Source organism: Notechis scutatus, chromosome 2, assembly GCF_049901735.1.
Source record: "Notechis scutatus isolate UNSWTSFEM ecotype Mainland chromosome 2, rNotScu1.2, whole genome shotgun sequence".
Lineage (NCBI taxonomy): Eukaryota > Metazoa > Chordata > Lepidosauria > Squamata > Elapidae > Notechis > Notechis scutatus.
The window spans coordinates 6,818,223-6,836,478 of NC_142010.1; the positions used below are offsets into that span (position 1 = coordinate 6,818,223).

The 18,256-nt window shown below is 41.9% G+C and overlaps 1 protein-coding gene across 1 annotated transcript; it reads left to right on the top strand.

Annotated features, from left to right (window-relative positions):
• The first annotated feature begins 235 nt into the window (after window positions 1-235).
• Window positions 236-14,374, top strand: LOC113426585 (vomeronasal type-2 receptor 26-like). Its single transcript, XM_026688965.2, has 6 exons — window positions 236-321; window positions 1,006-1,300; window positions 1,988-2,845; window positions 4,233-4,460; window positions 7,286-7,412; window positions 13,470-14,374. The coding sequence occupies exons 1-6, from the start codon at window positions 236-238 to the stop codon at window positions 14,372-14,374; spliced, it is 2,499 nt and encodes an 832-aa protein (XP_026544750.2).
• The last annotated feature ends 3,882 nt before the right edge of the window (window positions 14,375-18,256 follow it).

Sequence of the window (18,256 nt, forward strand, 5' to 3'; positions counted from 1 at the left end):
ACAGATCTGAGGAAGGCTGCAATAAAATTGTTGCTACACTGAAGGTTTCTAAGAGCACTGCAGCCTCCGTAATTCTCCAATAGAAGTTTGGCACAATCAGGATGTTTCCAAGAGCCAGTTGCCCAGTCAAACTGAGCAATCATGGGAGAAGGGCCTTAGTGAGTTGACCAAGAACCCAAATGGTCACTGTGACTCAGCTGCAGAGATCCTGTGTGGAGATAGGGCAGACCTGAAAATGGCTGCCCACCGACGGTTGCCATCCAGCCTGACTGAGCTTGAGAGGATTTGCAAGGAAGAATGGCAGAAAATCCCCCAATCCAGGTGTGCAAAACTTGTTGCGTCCTACCCAAAAAGTCTCGAGGCTGTAATTGCTGCCAAAGGTGCTTCAACAAAGTACTGAGTGAAGGGCCTGAATACTTATGCCAATGTGATATTTCAGGGTTGTTGTTTTTTGTTTTTGTTTTAGTAAATTTACAGACATTTCTAAAATTCTGTTTTCACTTTGTCATAATGGGGTACTAAGTGTAGATTAGTGACGGGGAAAAGTGAATCTCAACAACTGTAGAATCAGGCTGCAGCATAACAAAATTGACAAAAGTGAAGGGTGTCTGAATACTTTCTGAATGCGCTGTATGTGTTTGGAGTCTTACTAGTACAGAAGGAATAGAAAACATAAATACCAAAGACGATAAAGATCTCCCAGGCAGTGACAGAAGAAATGTGGCACAGAATTTCTAGATTAAGTCTGAGGAATATAAAAGGTAGGTAAAATGATTTAGAGAGCCTGAGTAACGAAGATGATGTTTACAAAAGACTTCAAATTAAATCCCTGGCACACCGATTACTATAGGATTGTAAAGGCGGATCAGTTTTAGGTTCTGCTAGAAATTAAATGTGTCTATTTTGTAGATAAACCAAGAGAATCAAGAAAACCAATACTGAAGACATGGCTTTCCCTATCATATGTGTGTGCGTGCGTGTGTGTGTGTGTGTGTCTATTTTCAGGATAGCAACCTCACAGAGCTGGAAAATCCTGTCCTTCTTGTTTGCTATCCAAGAGATCAACAAAGATCCCCATATCTTACCCAACCTCACCCTGGGCTACAACATTCATGACAATTATTTTGATACCAGAACTACATCAGAAGGTTTGGTGGATCTGCTTTCTCCTGGGCTGGCTGATGTTCCAAACTACAAGTGTGGAGCAAGACAGAATAACCTCTTAGCTATAATTGAAGGGACAGAAACTGACATCTCCATCCAGATTTCATCCATGTCAGCCAACTACAAAATCCCTCAGGTGAGAAAGTCTCTTCTTTAATTTCACTGATAAGATTTATAATGGGGGAGTTTCTAATTAGCTGGAATCTAGCTAGTTGGCATTAATGGGTACAATTCCAGTGTTTTGTTTGCACTCCAAAATAAGTGTTTTGTTTAATAAGCACAATCTGAATAAAATCACAGATGAGATGATAGAAATGAAAATTCTATAAATTCAAAAGTTTTTATCCTATTCTGTTCTAAGATGATATGACAGATACATAAGCTTTTAATCTGGTGATCACAACTCATTAATGGAGGATCCAGCAAAATATGGCATAAGGAGAGCACTGTGGGACCTCAAAGATTCACATTCCTCAAACGCTTGAATAATTGCAGAGGCTTTTGGGTGTCAAGTGGCTTGAAAACAGTAACAGTCATTAATATAAATAGGACAACCTGTGCTGAGCAGAATACTTTAGACCAGGGGTGTCAAATTCGCGTTGTCATGTCGTCGTCATGTGACGTATTGCAATTTCCTCCCCTTCGCTAAACTGGAGTGAGCGTGGCCAGTGCATGATGCATTCCGCCCATGGGCCGCGAGTTTGACACCCCTGCTTTAGACCATCTAAAATAACATTCAGTATAACAGGAGTTTGGAAGCAAAAGACTAGCAAGTCCTGTCCTGGAGCTAAACCAATCACTAATTCCTTCTTCTCTTTACCAGGTCAGTTACTCTTTTGTTGCGCATATTCAGAGTGATAAAACCCAGTTCCCCTTTTTCTACACCATAGTCCCCAAAGAAGGAATCCAATACCTGGGGATTCTCAAAATACTTCTGCACTTCCAATGGACATCAGTTGGTCTCTTTGCAAGAGACACTGAAAACGGGAACCATTTCATAAGGATATTGGTGCCAATGCTGTCCAAGAATGGGATCTGTGTTATTTTCTCACAAACCTTTTCGGGAGTGAATAGAGAAGTTATGGATATCAATGCAAATAGCAATTCTGCCTCAGTGTGGAAGTGGAAAGAAGTGAATGTGTTTATTTATTTTTCAGACCCTGGATTCTTTATGACTGGGATATGGGCAATAGTCAACTTAATTGAAATCTCCCCATTGTACATAAAATCACATGTTGCAGAATCGACTGTCTCCACAGGGAAGATCCTTGTCACTGCAGCTTTATGGGACCTCACATTTGACTTGAAATATAACATCGTATCCTATAAAAACATTCACGGTTTCTTTTCTTTCCTTACCCAGAAAAAGAAAAAGATAAAACATGATTTCCTCCCTCTTTTCATTTCCCTACACCGTTTTGTGTATATAGCATTTCCTTGCTCATACTTCAAGGCTGCCCCATCGGTGAAAGGCTGGAAAAGATGCACTGAGAATGAGGCAGTGGGGACCCTGCCCCAAGACGAGATTGAAAAAACAGTGTCTCTAGACACCTCTCGTGTTTACCACACTGTCTGGGCCCTGGCACGGGCCTTAGATGTGGCTTATTCTTCCCAGTTCAAGAGGAGGAAAGTGAAAGGTGGAGGAGGGACATCCATATTGCAAATTCTGCAACCGTGGCAGGTATTTCCTTCCGAATCACAGGGATTCCCACTCAATATGTGCAACACAAAAGCAATTTGAGAATTGTCAGAAACCCAGAAAGTGTTTCTTCTAATGGGGAGGATGTTTATTTATTGACTTCTCTAAATACAATCTATCACATAGGGCTTATGGCAATCTAGAGTGTTCCAGATAATTATATTTAAATTTCCATGACAGACAGTAGACATACATTTATTACCCTAAATAAAAATTCTGTCTTACGTCATGTCTACCATTATTAGCATTCATTTGCCTTGGGGTTTTAGACAATCTGAAGCGACTTCTTAAAGGCCAGAAGGTTAACTACCATCTCTATATGGAAGAATATGATTTAAGAAATGAATTCAGAATTGAGTTCAGAAATGGGGAGAATGTAAGAATGAGTTCATTGTGCCCAGTGGTGAGATTCAAATTTTTTTACTACCGGTTCTGTGGGCATGGCTTGGTGGACGTGGCTTGGTGGACGTGGAAGGGGAAGGATGCTGCAAAATCTCCATTCCCACCCCACTCCTGGAGGAAGGTTACTGCAAAATCCCATTCCCTCCCCACCCACTAACCTGCTTTCCAGCTTCATTCTCCTGTGCAGGGCAACCAAAGAAGACCCAACCAGGAGCTGGGACTCAGGAGGCAGAGTTACCTAGTTGGGTAATGAACTATCTGCAAGCAAACAACCAAGTTCAAAAAGCATTAAGGACCCCTCAAATATACATACAGCTAGTTCTCACTTAATGATGGTTCAAATTAATGATGACCTCAGCAAGGATGTTTCATGTTCCATGAAGCACTTCCCATTGTCATCAACTTTTGCACCCCACCTGGTCACAAACCATCTGGGTGTTTGGCAACCTATTTGTACTTACAACCTGTTGCCACACACCTCAAGATCATGTGATTCCCATTTGCAAACTTCTCTACCTGCTATCCCAGAAAGTCAATGGGGAAGCCAGGAGAGAATGTTGCAAGCTGCTGCCAGCTGCCAAGAGGACTCCATTTGGTGACTGGCTAAAAGAGCTCCCTGCCAAAATCAAGAAAATACTTTTCACCTTGAGCTCCATGCCAGGACACCTGCACATATTACCTGTGATATTCTGTTCCCTTAAGGGCCCATGAGAGTGCTAATCAGCTCCAACCAGGAGCGGTAGGATCATGGTTGTTGAGCCTAACAGTCACATAACGTCTTCCTTAATGACCACTTCCCTCAACAACTGAGATTCCAGCCCCAACTGTAGTCATTATGTGAGGACTTCCTGTACTTATCATCTATAAATAAGATAAATAAAATGTGATTTGGGGGGTTGTGGGAGTACTAAACACGAAATTCATTGTCCATCTTTACTAAACACAAACCTTTTCTTTGCTGTTCCAGCTGCACCCTTTCTTGCAAGATTCTCAATTTCACAACACTTCCATGGATGGAGTGCATTTGGATGAGAATGGTGAACTAACAGCTGATCTGGACATTGTGAACTGGGTGAAATTTCCTAATCGTTCTTTCATCAATGTACAATTTGGAAGCATAGGAAGGCAGGGTTCCTCGGAGCCCCAATTCAACATCGATGAAGAGGCCATGGTGTGGCTCAAATGGCTCAACCAGGTGGGGAAGAGAAGTCATTCCCTTTGCTTTCTCCTACCATGTAATTATTGTAAGGCTTTGTCCAAAGTTCTCTAGATCTTCTGATCTCTTCTCAAGTTTGCTGCCCAGTTGGCCATTTCAGGTACCATACAATGCGTTGTATTTCATGAATAAGGCAGTTTCCAACATTTGAACTGGGAAAGTAAAACACATTTCTAGAAGTATTGGTTTATTTATATATTTGTTTGTTTATCATTAACATTGTGAAACTACCCACCAGGAATAGCTCTCTGCACAGCATTTATGCATGTGAAAATATACTAGCAACAGAAAATATAATATCTAAAATCAAAATATTTCGATAAAGAGCCTCTTTTTGAGGGAGATATGCAGTTAAGAAATATGAAATATAAACAAACAAACAGCAGTCAATTAGCAGTATTACACAAAGAAGTGAGAACTAGAATAATAACCCTTGTAAGAGAAGAGCAATGACTGCTAGAGATAGTCCTCATTAAGTGACTATAATTGGGACCAATAATGCTGGTAGTTAAGCAGAAGTGGAATCTGGCTGTGAAACTTGCAAAAGGCGACCACATGACTAGAAGACATTGCAATGGTTGTAAATACAAGAATAGGTCGTAAATGTACTTTTTCAGCACCATGTTCACTTGGAACAGTTGCTAAATGGAACAGTCACCTCAATCTTGTATTCCCATACCTGCTAAAATGTCAATGTAAACTATCTGGGAAAACCAACTTTTGAACAGACTTGCTATGCTGGAAATGATGCAGAGTGAAACACCACATGCCATTTACAGTTCTGGGAAATTCATGCTTTCATTACATTTGCTTTAGAAGGCTGAATATTTATAATCCTGTGTCACTCAAACAAATATGTAGCATAGGTACAGGACAGAAAGTGGAGGAGGAGTAATCTGAGGGATCATCAACCACTGTTTCGTTTGCCTTGGTTTAATGCTACTTTTAGGATTTACCTCACTCCAAATCTACTGAACATCTCAAGCTTTGGGTAATTTCCACCTCTGCCTCTGCTTTCCATTATTAGATCAGGGGTCTCCAAACTTGACAGCTTTAAGAGTTGTGAACTTCAATTTTCAGAATTCCTCAGCTACCTATGCTGAGGGAGGTAGGAACTCTGGGAGTTGAAGTTCACAACTCTTAAAGTTGCCAAGTTTGGAGACCTCTGCATTAGGTAACCAGTTGCTCTGGTTTTTCTTCTCAGATCATGTAAATATTTCACTTGTTACTAAATATATCCGTAGAGAGGAACATTTGATTTTATTTTATTTTATTTGTCAATCGCTTACAAGATAATAGATATAAGTATAAACATGAGTAAGAATACAGGAAATAGGTACAAATAAATGGGGACAATAGGACAGGGATGGTAGGAACCAGAGGTGGTATTCAGCGGGTTCTGACCAGTTCTGGAGAACCGGTAGCGGAAATTTTGAGTAATTTGGAGAACCGGTAGCGAAAATTTTGAGTAGCTTGGAATACCACCTCTGACTGGCCCCACTCCCACCTCTTCTCTGCCTCTCAAGTCCCAGCTGATCAGATGGGTCTTCTTTTGTTGCCCTGCACAGGAGAACGGAGCTGGAAAGCAGGTTATTGGGGTGGGGAGGAGGATTTTGCACTAATCTTTCCCCTGGAATGAGGAGGGAATGGGGTTTTTTCAATATTCTTCCTCTGCCATGCCCACCAAGCCACACCCACTAAGCTACGCCCACAGAACCGGTAGTAAAAATATTTGAATTCCACCACTGGTAAGCACGATGGTGCACTTATGGCACGCCCCTTACAGACCTCTTAGGAATGGGGTGAGGTCAATAGTGGATAGTTTGAGGTTAAAGGAGTGAGGGTTAGAGGATGTAACAACAGATTAGTTACATTAGTTTGTAAAATTAGTGTGTAACTAATTTTTTGAGGCTCTTATTGTAATCTGATGAGAGGCAGGAAGCATGTCTTCTCTGTGTCACCCCCTGCCCCCTGGAAAACTTCTCTGGTTGAAGTTTGGCAGTCCCTTTGAGGGTTGGCTTTTCCTCCAAGCACTGTGAGGTGACTAGAAAATTGTATATTAGAATGGATTGGTGCCCGGATTTTATTATTTTTTAAAGTTTTAATATTTTAGTCAGTTGAGTTTTCAGTTTTAAATGATTTTATGTGTCTCTTAATTTTGGATGAGAGCCTCTCAGAATTGGTTGAAAGATGGGCAGTTATATGATCGTATTAAATAAATAGATGGACATTTTGCTTCTCATTTAAGAAGAGTCTTCAGTTCTGACTGAATAGGGGAAAGGAAAGGATTTATATTCCTTGCAGTCATCTGGATGTTAGTACTCTGTCTGAGAGTCATTGAGGCCACTTGGAGATAAACCTCCACATGGCCTTAATAACAGAGGTGGTATTCAGCAGGTTCTGACCAGTTCTGGAGAACTGGTAGCAGAAATTTTTAGTAGTTTGGAGAACCAGCAAATTCCCACCTCTGACTGGAGATTTTACAGCATCCTTTCCCTGCCACGCCCACCAAACCATGCCCACAGAACTGGTAGTATTTTTTAAAAATCCCACCACTGCTTAATAACTCTCAGAAAGAGTTCTAATGATCAGGTGACTGCAAGGAATATCAATCCTTTCATTCCCCACCATTCAGTCAGAAATAATGAAGCTTCTTGGATGAGAAGTGAAATGTCTTCAAAGAAAAACAAAGAAAGTCCAGTTGCCTCTTGAAAAAAAGGACCTTTGGGACAACCATGACCTGGATGACTGAGAATCTTTATTAGACAAATAAATGAATGTATTTTCCTTGTTTGTCTGTTTAGACCTTGCCTTCTTCCAGATGTGTGGAAAGCTGCCATCCTGGTTTTCTCAAGGTAGTCCAGAGAGGACAGCCAGTTTGCTGCTATGACTGTGTTCCTTGTGCAAAGGGGACCATCTCCACTCAGAAAGGTGAATGGTTCCTGAAGGAAACAATTTTTCTTTCACAAAATGACAAACATTTGAATGTACTCAGCAGTATCTTTAAATATGTAATCCGTATTTATTTCATTTTTAAAATTCACAATCAGCTGCATAATATAAACAATAATAAAGGAAGTGGGGTAATGACCCTGGGCTTTGTGTTATGATTCCGGGTTTCAACAATCTACATGCAACCTTTACTCCTTAGCTAGTACAGGAATGTTAAACCGATTATGAAAAGTATTTTTTTAATAGAGAAAATATTGTATAAACAAATAAGCTATTTTTAGTGCTCTCAAAATAAACATTGTTCTCTTCAACCATCTTGCCTTGATGCCATTCTAATTTGTTCTTGTGCAACCCTGGTTCAGATTACATACATCTTCATTTAACGACCGCATAATCCCTTGTATCTCTTGTGTACTCTTGTATTGTTGCGGTTGAAGATGAAGTCGTCATTGATTGGTAGGACATTGTAGCAGATAATTTTGTGTACTATGTTTAAGTCCAACTGTAAGCGGCGTATTTCAAGGTTGTCCAAGCCCAAAATTTCAAGCCTGGTGATATAGGGTTAAAGTGTTATAGATAATGCTTAAAACTAACTTCTAGGTCCATTGTACAAAAATACCCATTAAATCTATCCAATGTTAAAACATTGTTTTTATTGTTTTGGGAGCCAAGGTGGCACAGTGGTTAGAATTTCAGGCAATAATGACAAGGTGCAAGGTTGACTCAACCTTCCTTTCTTCTGGAATTGATAAAATGAGAACCCAGATTGTTGGGGACAATATGCTGACATTGTAAATAGCCCAGAGAGTGCTGTAAAGCACTATGGGGCAGTATATAAGTCTAGTGTGCTGTATTCTATATTACCAAATTTGAGTATTCTTCTTTAGTTGTAATGTTTAGTATCATTTGTTTCCCTCTAATATTCAGTTTTTAAAGCCTTATTAGACAACTCATGTCCCATTCAATCATTGTTTCTAAGATATTTCCTGACCAGAGTCCTCAGTGTTTTCATTAATGACAGAGCTTCTATTTTTTTATTTTAAAAACAATTTTATTTACAAATTTAAAAACATACAATTTCAAAAATACAGAAACAATATAATTCTTTACATTTGTTGTTGAATTTGGTAAGTCCTTAAAATTATTATTGGCTAGTACTAATCACATCTTCACTCATTATCACATTCTAAGCAGTAAATAATTCACAATATACTCCGTTTAGTTTCACGTTGGTTTATAACTACTCTTCTATTAAGAATACATTCATGTTTTTTAACTAATAAACACAAAAAATATTGTAAATGGCTAATAATAATAGTAGTAACAGAGAAAAGAAGGTTTAAAGCCTTTAATTGTTTTTATGTACTTAATATATTATAAACCGCTAGATATAATTTGTATCTTAGGTTCATTTACATGTTTCCCCTTTTATTGTCTACCCATTTATACCATTTATCCCATATCTGGTAATAATCTGTATCCTCCTTCCCATTAATTTTAAGTTTAAGCGTCTCCAGTTGGGCACACTCATATGTTTTCTGAATAACAACTTGTATCGGTGGTGCATTTGGGTTTTTCCAATATTGTGCTAGTGAAATACGTGCCACAGTTAATAAATGGATGGTCAGATATTTTACTTTAGCGGGGTAGTCCCCTTTAATCATTCCCAACAAAACTAATTCCAGTTTCCACTCCAGCCCATGTTCTATAATTTCTTATATCCATGTTTTTATTTTTAACCAATGTTTCTTTATCTCACGACAAGTCCACCATGAATGAAAGTATGTACCAAATTTCCCTTTACATTTCCAACAGCAAGGATTGGCTGTCGGAAATATTTTGGCCAATCTAAAGGGTGCCAGATGACATCTGTACATCATTTTGTATAAATTCTCCTTATGTGTTACTGATTTGGTTAGTGTCAGTTTTTTCTTCTAGATTTCTTCCCAGGCATCCAGATCAATACTATAACCAAAGTTTTTTTCCCAAGTTAACATGGGACCTTTCACAATTTTCTCGGCCATTTCATATTCTGGTAAATAATTATATAATTTGGAAATATAACTTTTCTCAGGGTTTAAAAGTATTTTATCTAAATATGTATCTTTTACCTCAATTCCATATTCCTTTACGTCTTTGTTGTATCTCAGTTTTATTTGTAAATATGACAAATTATCAATAACTATCTCTTGTGATTCTAATTCCTGTTTCGTTTTAATTCTTCCCTCACTATCTAATATTTGGTAATATTTAAGTTTTTTTTCTGATGTCCATCGTGTTTGAGTGAAACATTGCCTCCATCGTAGAAAACCACCTCGGGATTTTAGTATGATTCTTTCTTATATCAGTCCAAACTTTAATTAAAGACTTTTGGAATACATGCCTAGTAAAATATAAATTATTTTTACTATTCGGGCTCCATAGAAATTCATGACAACTTAGCTGTAAATCATGTCCCTCCAATTGTAAAATCCTGTTATTCCTTAAATCAGTCCAATCTTTTATCCACACTAATGCCGCTGCTCTATAGTCTTATCCAGAAGCCTATGCAATGGCTACGCTGCGGTCGCCTTTTGGGGCAAGAACACATTGTAAAAATTGAGCAGCCCCAGAAATGCCTGCAGCTCTGTTTTGTTCTTGGGTGTGGGGGCTTCCTTGATGGCTTTGATTATTGCACAGGTATCTCTGGACACCTGCATAACTGGATAGAAGCATTTCTTCTGGTATACAGTGTGTCCTAGTGTGCCATCTGTTTTTTTTGTAGATTAGTACATCTAGGAATGGTAGTTGTTTGTTTGTTTCCGTTTCCATGGTGAACTTGATTTTGGGGGGTGTGCTGTGTCATTCTTCATGTTAGGTACTCGTTTATTCATGAGGGCGGGTTTCCAAATGGCTGGTAGGCGGGAGGTATCATCTCGTTTATTCATGCTGTGTGGGCGTTTTTCTATCTCTATGGCTGTTCTGTACAGTCATTTACATATTCGTAAGCGCCGCATTGCGATTGGCTAAAGCGCACGGCACCCGGATTGGTCGAGCAAGCCGCACTGATTGGCCCGTTGCGAATCCCCCGCGATTGGTGGAAACTAATCGCGGGAGATTCGAAGCGGTGCCATGGGCCGCGGCCGCCGCGGCCGCCGCGGCTTGGGAATAAAAGCCGCTGTTTTTCCCTACAAGTTTAAGCTGTTCACAGAGCACAATAAAGAGCTGAAACCAGTCACTGACTCCGAGCTTCCTTCCTGCGACGGACACGACTCCGGTGACGAAGGTGGGATCCAGAGAATAACCACCGAGCACGTGTCCCGAGGAAGCAAAGACTGACTAGATGGCCAGCATCACCCCGCCCGCGCCGTTCAATCTGGCTACTGAGGATTGGGAATCGTACACGGACCGATTCCTAATGTTCCTCGAGAGTAGCAACTTAAAGGATGCGAACGGGCAGAAGAAAAGAGCCGTTTTCCTGACGCACTGCGGGCCCGCAGTGTTCAAGATGGCCAAAGCCCTCGCAAAGCCCGCGGACATGAAGGTGATGGACTGGGGCGATCTCGAGCCGTTACTCCGAAACCACTACGCCCCCGCCGTGCCCATACTCATCCGGCGGGACGAATTCTACCGGCGGAACCAGAGGCAGGACGAGAGCGTCAGCGATTTCATGGCTGACCTGCGGGACCTAGGGGGCATGTGCGAGTTCCGTGACTTGGACGATGCCCTCCGAGACCGCGTGGTCCTAGGCCTCAGGGACCCGGCACTGAAGAGCCGACTGATGGCAAAGGGTGACATCGACCTCGCCGACGCCCTTGCAGAAGCCACCGCGGCCGAAGTAACCCGGAAATCAGCAGCCCGGCTTCGGAAATCAGACAACGGGGACCGCACCGAAACCCCTGAGACGAGCCGACGAGAAACCACCACCCACCACGGGGACCTGGACTCCGCCTCCGACACCACGGACGAGGAAGAGGACGTCCATCGGCTCCAGGCAGGACGGGACCGACGAGATCAACGAGGTCGTAAGTCGGGGCCCCAGTGCGCCGGGTGCGGGGGCAGCCACCCTCGATCAGAATGCCGTTTCATCGACGCGATCTGCCGGCATTGCAACAAGAGGGGCCACATCGCCCGAGTCTGCCAACTCCGGAAAACATACAGCCCCCGACGACGAGACCAGAGCAACCGGAGGCGAGACGACACACCCCCCAGATCCAGAGACCGCCAAGCCGAGAATCGCTGGAGCCGAGACGCCCGGGGGCGACGAAATGGGGAAGGCCGCCAGAGGGAGGAAACCCACCAGACAGTCACAATCAGTCACGCTGAAACCACCGATGCCCAAAAAGTCTACGTAGAAGTGGACATCGAGGGCGAGGATGGAGGTGGACTCCGGGTCCTACCTCTCCATGGTCGCCTGGAAAGAAATCAAGCGGCTGGTGCCAACCATCCAGAAAGAAGGGCTCGAGAACCAGAAGTTGGTGATTAAGGACTACCAGGGGAACCGCATCCCCGTAATCAGGACCGGACAGTTCGAAGTAACCTTCAAGGGCCGCACCGCAAAGCTTCCCCTGACGATCGTGGACCAAAACCGACCCAGCCTCTTAGGGCTCCAATGGTTCGCACCACTCGGCATCGAGCTTACGGGCAAACTCCCATGGAACTGAACCTTGGCAAATTTTATAAAACATTTTGTGACATAAATTTCAACATGGGCTATTTTCGAGGCAGATACTCTCTGCATGTATCCTAACTTTTCTAGTGAAGAGCACTTTAGAAGCTCTGTCATTCAGGGATGTCCGCTTTCACCTCTTCATTTTATAACTATTTTGGAAACTTTGCTGGACAGAATTAGAATTAGATTAAATAAGGAAATTAAAGGAATTAAAATTAAAAATCAAGAATATAAATAACAAGCCTTCGCAGATGATATGGTTTTTGTCATAGAAGACCCAATAGGCTCTGGACCAGCTCTACTAAATGAAATAGATAAATTCGGTAAATTAGCAGAATTAAAAATCAATAAGGAAAAAACCAAAATGCTAGTTAAAAACATAACAAATAGTAAACAAAAAAAATTGGAAGATAAGCCGGGATTACAAATTGTAAATAAAATTAAATATTTAGGAATCTGGTTAAGAGCTAGATCATTAAATCTGCGAGAGGATAATTATACCAAATTACTGAAACAGATTGAAAAGGACTTGGAAAATTGGAATAAAATGCAAATTTCATTATTAGGTAGAATCGCAACAATCAAAATGAATGTTCTACCTAAAATATTATATTTATTTCAAACAATTCCGATATTACTGGACAAAAAATTCTTTAAAGATTTAGATAAAATCGTGATGAAATTTATCTGGGCAAAGAAAAAAAAACGATAAAAAAAACTTATTTCCAAGATAATAAAAGCAGAGGTGGATTCAGACTACCTGTCTGGGAGACATCAAACAAAAGCATTGTCCCACAGGAAGGATTCTTTATAATTAATTCCAAAAACATATTTCAAGTTTATTTATATTATAAAGGATTAAGGGCCCTTAATCTGTTTGTAACTTTCTAAAAACAAAAATTTAATCTTCCTTTTGCTGGTTATTCAAAAGGAAAAGAGTAAGTCCTTAAAACTTCTTTAACTAAAGATTGAAGACAACTCATCTGATGCTGTAAAATCTATTGATTCAAAAATTCCTAGTTGAAAAGCTGATAATAATTTCAAAAGTGATTAGAAAAGGAAGTATATGAACCCAGATTCCAATTGTAGGAAGAGTAGGTTGTCTCATCCCACAAAGCTCTAAACTCACTGGAGAGAGTTTCTTGCAGTCTCCTTAAGAGGAGCACTTGTGGGTGATCTCTTCTCTTTGTCCAGAGAGCAATTACTGGAGAGCCAGTCTATTAACAAGGGCTTCATTCTGCCTATAATTGTCAAATTGCTCTTTTTTCTGCACCTTTTATTTTTATTTTTATTCTTTTTTTACTTTGTATTGTTTAGATTGCAAATGTTATTATTTTAATTATTTAAAAAATGATGAATAAAGCAGATATTCCTTTTCTTTGCAGATGCAGTCCACTGCACCAGATGTTTGGAAGATCAGCATCCAAATGAAAGGCAAGATCGCTGTATTCCAAAATACATCACCTTCTTGTCATATAATGAATATTTGGGGATCATCCTGACTTCCTTTGCTCTATTTTTGTCATTCATCACAACCCTTATATTCGCAATTTTCATAAAATATCATGAAACTCCAATAGTCAAAGCCAATAATCAGGATCTCTCCTACATTCTCCTGACTGCACTCCTCCTTTCATTTCTCACCAGCTTCCTCTTCATTGGCAGGCCAAAGAAAGCTACCTGTCTTCTCCGACAAACAGCCTTCTTCATTGTTTTCTCAGTGGCTGTTTCTTCCCTCTTAGCCAAAACCATCACAGTGGTGTTGGCCTTCTTGGCAACAAAGCCAGGGAACAGAATCAGGAGGTGGCTCGGAAAGATGTTGGGCAATGCTCTTGTTCTTGCTTGCTCTGCTGTCCAAGTTCTGATTTGCTCCATCTGGCTGGGAATCTTTCCTCCCTTCCCTGACACAGACAAGCATTCTCACCCTGCAGAGATTGTCCTGCAGTGCAATGAAGGACCTGCTGTCATGTTTTACTCTGCCCTAGGCTATATGGGCTTCCTGGCTGTTGTCTGCTTCACAGTGGCTTTCCTGGCCCGGAGGTTACCTGGGGCCTTCAACGAAGCCAAGCTGATCACCTTCAGCATGCTGGTCTTCTGTAGTGTTTGGGTTTCCTTTGTGCCCACCTACCTGAGCACCAAAGGCAAATACATGGTGGCTGTGCAGATTTTCTCCATTTTGGCCTCCAGTGCTGGGTTGCTGGTCTGCATCTTTTTCCCGAAGAGCTATATTATTTTGCTGAGGCCAGAGCTGAATACAAAGGAGCAGCTAACCACACAGATCAAAGTATAGATTGATTGTGTATATCTGGGCAACCCCCCAGCCCAAATTGCTTATTTTCTCTCATTCTCAGTCCACCTTCACTCCAGAGTTTCACATCAATATGATTATGAATGTTTATAAGGAAATCAGGTGCCATTAATTAAAATAAGTGGTACAATAGTTAAATTGCAGTATTGCTAGCAAACTCTGCCCACAGCCTGCAGTTCGATTCTCATTGGCTCAAGATTGACTCACTGGCTCAGCCTTCCATCCTTCCGAGATTGATAAAATGAGGACCCAGATTGTCAGGGCAATGTGCAAAATAATGCTTCCATTTTAAACTGCCCAGAGAATGCTGTAAAATAATATAGAGTAGTATATAAGCCTATAACACTGTTGCAGGATCCAATCTGGGTTGATCACTGGGACCAGAGGTTTAATCTTCCAAGCTTTCAGACATCTGCTGGAGCCCATCCTTAGGGATCTTCCCTCTCACCAGAATATCCTGGAACACGTATATTTGCCTTCATTCCTAAAATACTGTTAATGTAGATGTTTATACATGTATATGTATCTTTCAATATATGTTGTTCCTTTTTTTGTTGCCTTATAATTATGTGTATCGTTTGTATTTTCTTTTTAAAACATTCACCTATTCAATTAATAAAACAAAAGTAGAGTTTATCAGATTATTAGTATTATGAGGACCAAACAGTTACAATTGTAGTTGCTCCTCACAAGAGTGGAATAGGCAACAGTTGAAGAAACAGGTGGCATAAGAAAACAGACCCAGAGGAGTTCCAGGATTTAATTTCATTTGGAAAAGATATGCTAGAAGTTTGGTTGGAGATCTGGTGTCCATAAGAGGAATTGGAAGAAGAAAGATGGTGGATACAGTGTGGCATTCACATACAAAAAAAGGAGGGCAAGCATTGTGATAGATGTTAATATCTTGCCTATTTTGACTTTTCTTTTGAGATTAGGCATTTAAGCTGGGTGGAGCTTTATATGTCAAATACCCTTGCTTTGAATGGTACCCAGAATCCTTTTGATACACAATATGCAAAATTGTTGATATGCATTGTTGATATACTGCTAATAGCATTTTCCTTCCCAGCAGCCTGGCAGCTGCATTTTGAACCAGCTGCAGCTTCCAAAACTATTTCAAAGATATCCACATCAGTATTGCATTACCATAGTCCAGACCAGGAGTGTCAAACTCAAGGCCCATGGGCCGGATCTGACCCATGGGGTGCTTAGATCTGGCCCGTGGGGCCACCCTGGAAACAGTGAAGCACTGGCCAATGGTGCCTCTGCCAGCGAAAACAGAACTTGGGAGGGCCATATGCAGGAGCCGTTGCAGCTGGAAAATGCTCAGGCCACCACAGGCGCCCCTGACATGAGTGACATTGAGCTGGCCACACCTACCCTGGCCATGCCCACCTTGTCCCCCTGAAGTCAAACACAACTCTGATGCGTCCCTCAATGAAATCGAGTTTGACACCCCTGGTGTAGACATATGATGTTAAGGACATGAGTTCTCCGTGTAAGGCAGGGGTCCCCAACCACCGGTCCCCCGACCGGTACTGGTCCGTGGACCATTTTTTACCGGGCTGCAAAGCTTGGGCGCCGCGAGGGGGAGAGAAGGAGAAAAGAGCGCTGTGGTATGCCCAGCGCTAGTCTCCCTTTTCCTCGCCTTCTCCTTCTCCCCCGTCAACCACGCACACGCACGCGCGCAGATAAAGCTGTTGCTGTTGCTGCTGCACCACGACCCGGAGGAACAGATTGAGCACAGGCACTGAAGGAGCGCCACGGCGTCTGTCGCCAGAGCGCAAAGAAGCAGCAGCAGCTGCGGCAGTGGCTGCGCCTCCGACTTTTCCGGGGAAGGTCATTCCCTGACCAGTCGCGCTTCCCGGCCCACACTTGCACCCCCCGCCCCCCCGCCCCCACTTCCTCGCAGGCGGAGGCGGGAAGCTGCGAGGAATTCGGGCGTGCTTTCTAGCCGGCTATGCCAAGTCTTTTTTTTTTTTTGCCCGAGGCTGGAAAGAAGAAGGGTGACAGGTCACTGAGGAAGGTGAGAGAGACTGAGAAGGGAGAGAGAAGCCCAGCTAAAGCAGCTCCGCGCTGCTTTAGGGACTAGTAGTAGAAGGTACCGGTCCGTGGAAGAATAAATAATCGTAAAACCGGTCCCTGGTTCAAAAAAGGTTGGGGGCCACTGGTGTAAGGGGATGACTAATCCAGAAATGGATAAGAGAAGGCCTATTCTTTCACAAAGAAAGCAACTTTTTCTCAGAACTGGAAGAGAGAAATGTGTTTTGCCTACCTATTTATTTGTTAGATTCATATGCTGCCTTTCTTGCTCAGTTGTATCCAAACAGCTTTTGGGGCCGTGGATTTGTCCACCTCTGTGGTGGTAGATCAATGTGGCCCTTGGTTAGCAGAAGCTTCCCAGAAGATGACCTGTGGGTAGGGTCTGGTGGAGAAGAATGCATCCTTGATGAGGGATGGATTTGTTGATGCTTAAAGTCAGTAGTCCATAAAAGAGCCATGGTGGTGCAGTGGTTAGAGTTACAGTGGTCAGCTACTTCTGCTGATTGCTGGCTGCCAGCAGTTTGGCTGTTTGAATCTCAGCAGGCTCAAGGTTGAGTCAGCCTTCCATCCTTCTGAGGAAGGTAAAATGAGGACCCAGATTGCTGGGGGAAATAGGCTGCCTCTATAAACTGCTTAAAGAGGGCTGTGAAGCACCATGAAGCGGTATATAAGTCTAAATGCTATTGATATTCTCTTCTGAAAGCTTATTTTCCATCATCTCATTTCAAAATGACTCAAAATAGCAATAGTGCTTAGACTTATATACTGCTTTAATAGTGCTTTCCAGCCCTCTCTAAGCAATTTTACAGAGTCAGCCTATTGCCCCCAAGAATCTGGTTCCTCATTTTACCCACCTCGGAAGGATGGAAGGCTGAGTTCAACCTTAAGCCTGGTGAGATTCGAACTGCCAAACTGCAGGTGATCAGCAGAAGTAGCCTGCAGTACTGCACTCTAACCACTGCACCACCATGGCTCTTGATATAATCCCTGATCTAAGATTCTGGTTGTCAACTACAAAGTTCTACATAGCACCCTTTTCTCCACCTGTCTCTAGAAGTTGCATCAGGACAAGCAGAAAGGGCATTTTATAGGTTCCATATCTTAAGAAATGTGATCTAGTGAACCCAGAAGCTTGGTTTTTCTGTTGCTGTGCCTAACTTTGGGAATCAGAATATCTCCCAAAAGTAGGTAGGTGCCAACATTTCTGATCATTCAGAAGGTTCCTAAACCTGACTGTTCCCTCAGTCATGGGGTCAGAAATTTAAGTAGGCCTATACATTTTGGTGTGAAGGGCATTTTCTGACACATATATAGTTATTTTATTATTATGGTGATGCTTTTATATTGCTTCAGTACCAAGGTGGTTTATGTGAGATGGGCAGCCATATAAATCAAATTAACCAATAGATCAATAAAACCATCTTTGCAGCTTTGATATGGACTCACAATCAAGTGGAGAAAAGTCCACAGGCTTGATTTCTCCATAATTTCTGACAAAAAAAGTTTCACTGGAGAAAGTTTGGTCCATGAGTTTCCAGATACTTCCAGAACTACATCAGAGGATTCTCACCAACATGTTTTCCTTCCTTGTTCCCTTCTTCATGAACTCACAGGACAAGCCTGGAGACAGAGAGAGTCCAGGGAATGCCTCTTCTCTTTATTATTATCAACATCACATTGATTTATTGACTGCCTTCCAATCTCACCCCCAGGGAATTCTCCAAAGTTCACTGTCGAGTTGACATAAACATCAACATTCAAGAGCAATGCAGGAGGCATCAGAGCTTGGAAACCTGGGGACATAAAAGACTTTGGTATCAT

What these genes read in the sequence shown, in the direction of transcription:
- LOC113426585 (XM_026688965.2), top strand. Translation starts at nt 236, where the DNA reads ATGGCTGCCCACCGACGGTTGCCATCCAGCCTGACTGAGCTTGAGAGG. An exon ending in CCAACTACAAAATCCCTCAG is followed by an intron (nt 1,301 to 1,987) that starts GTGAGAAAGTCT and finishes TCTCTTTACCAG; the next exon opens with GTCAGTTACTCTTTTGTTGC. An exon ending in GACCATCTCCACTCAGAAAG is followed by an intron (nt 7,413 to 13,469) that starts GTGAATGGTTCC and finishes TTTTCTTTGCAG; the next exon opens with ATGCAGTCCACTGCACCAGA.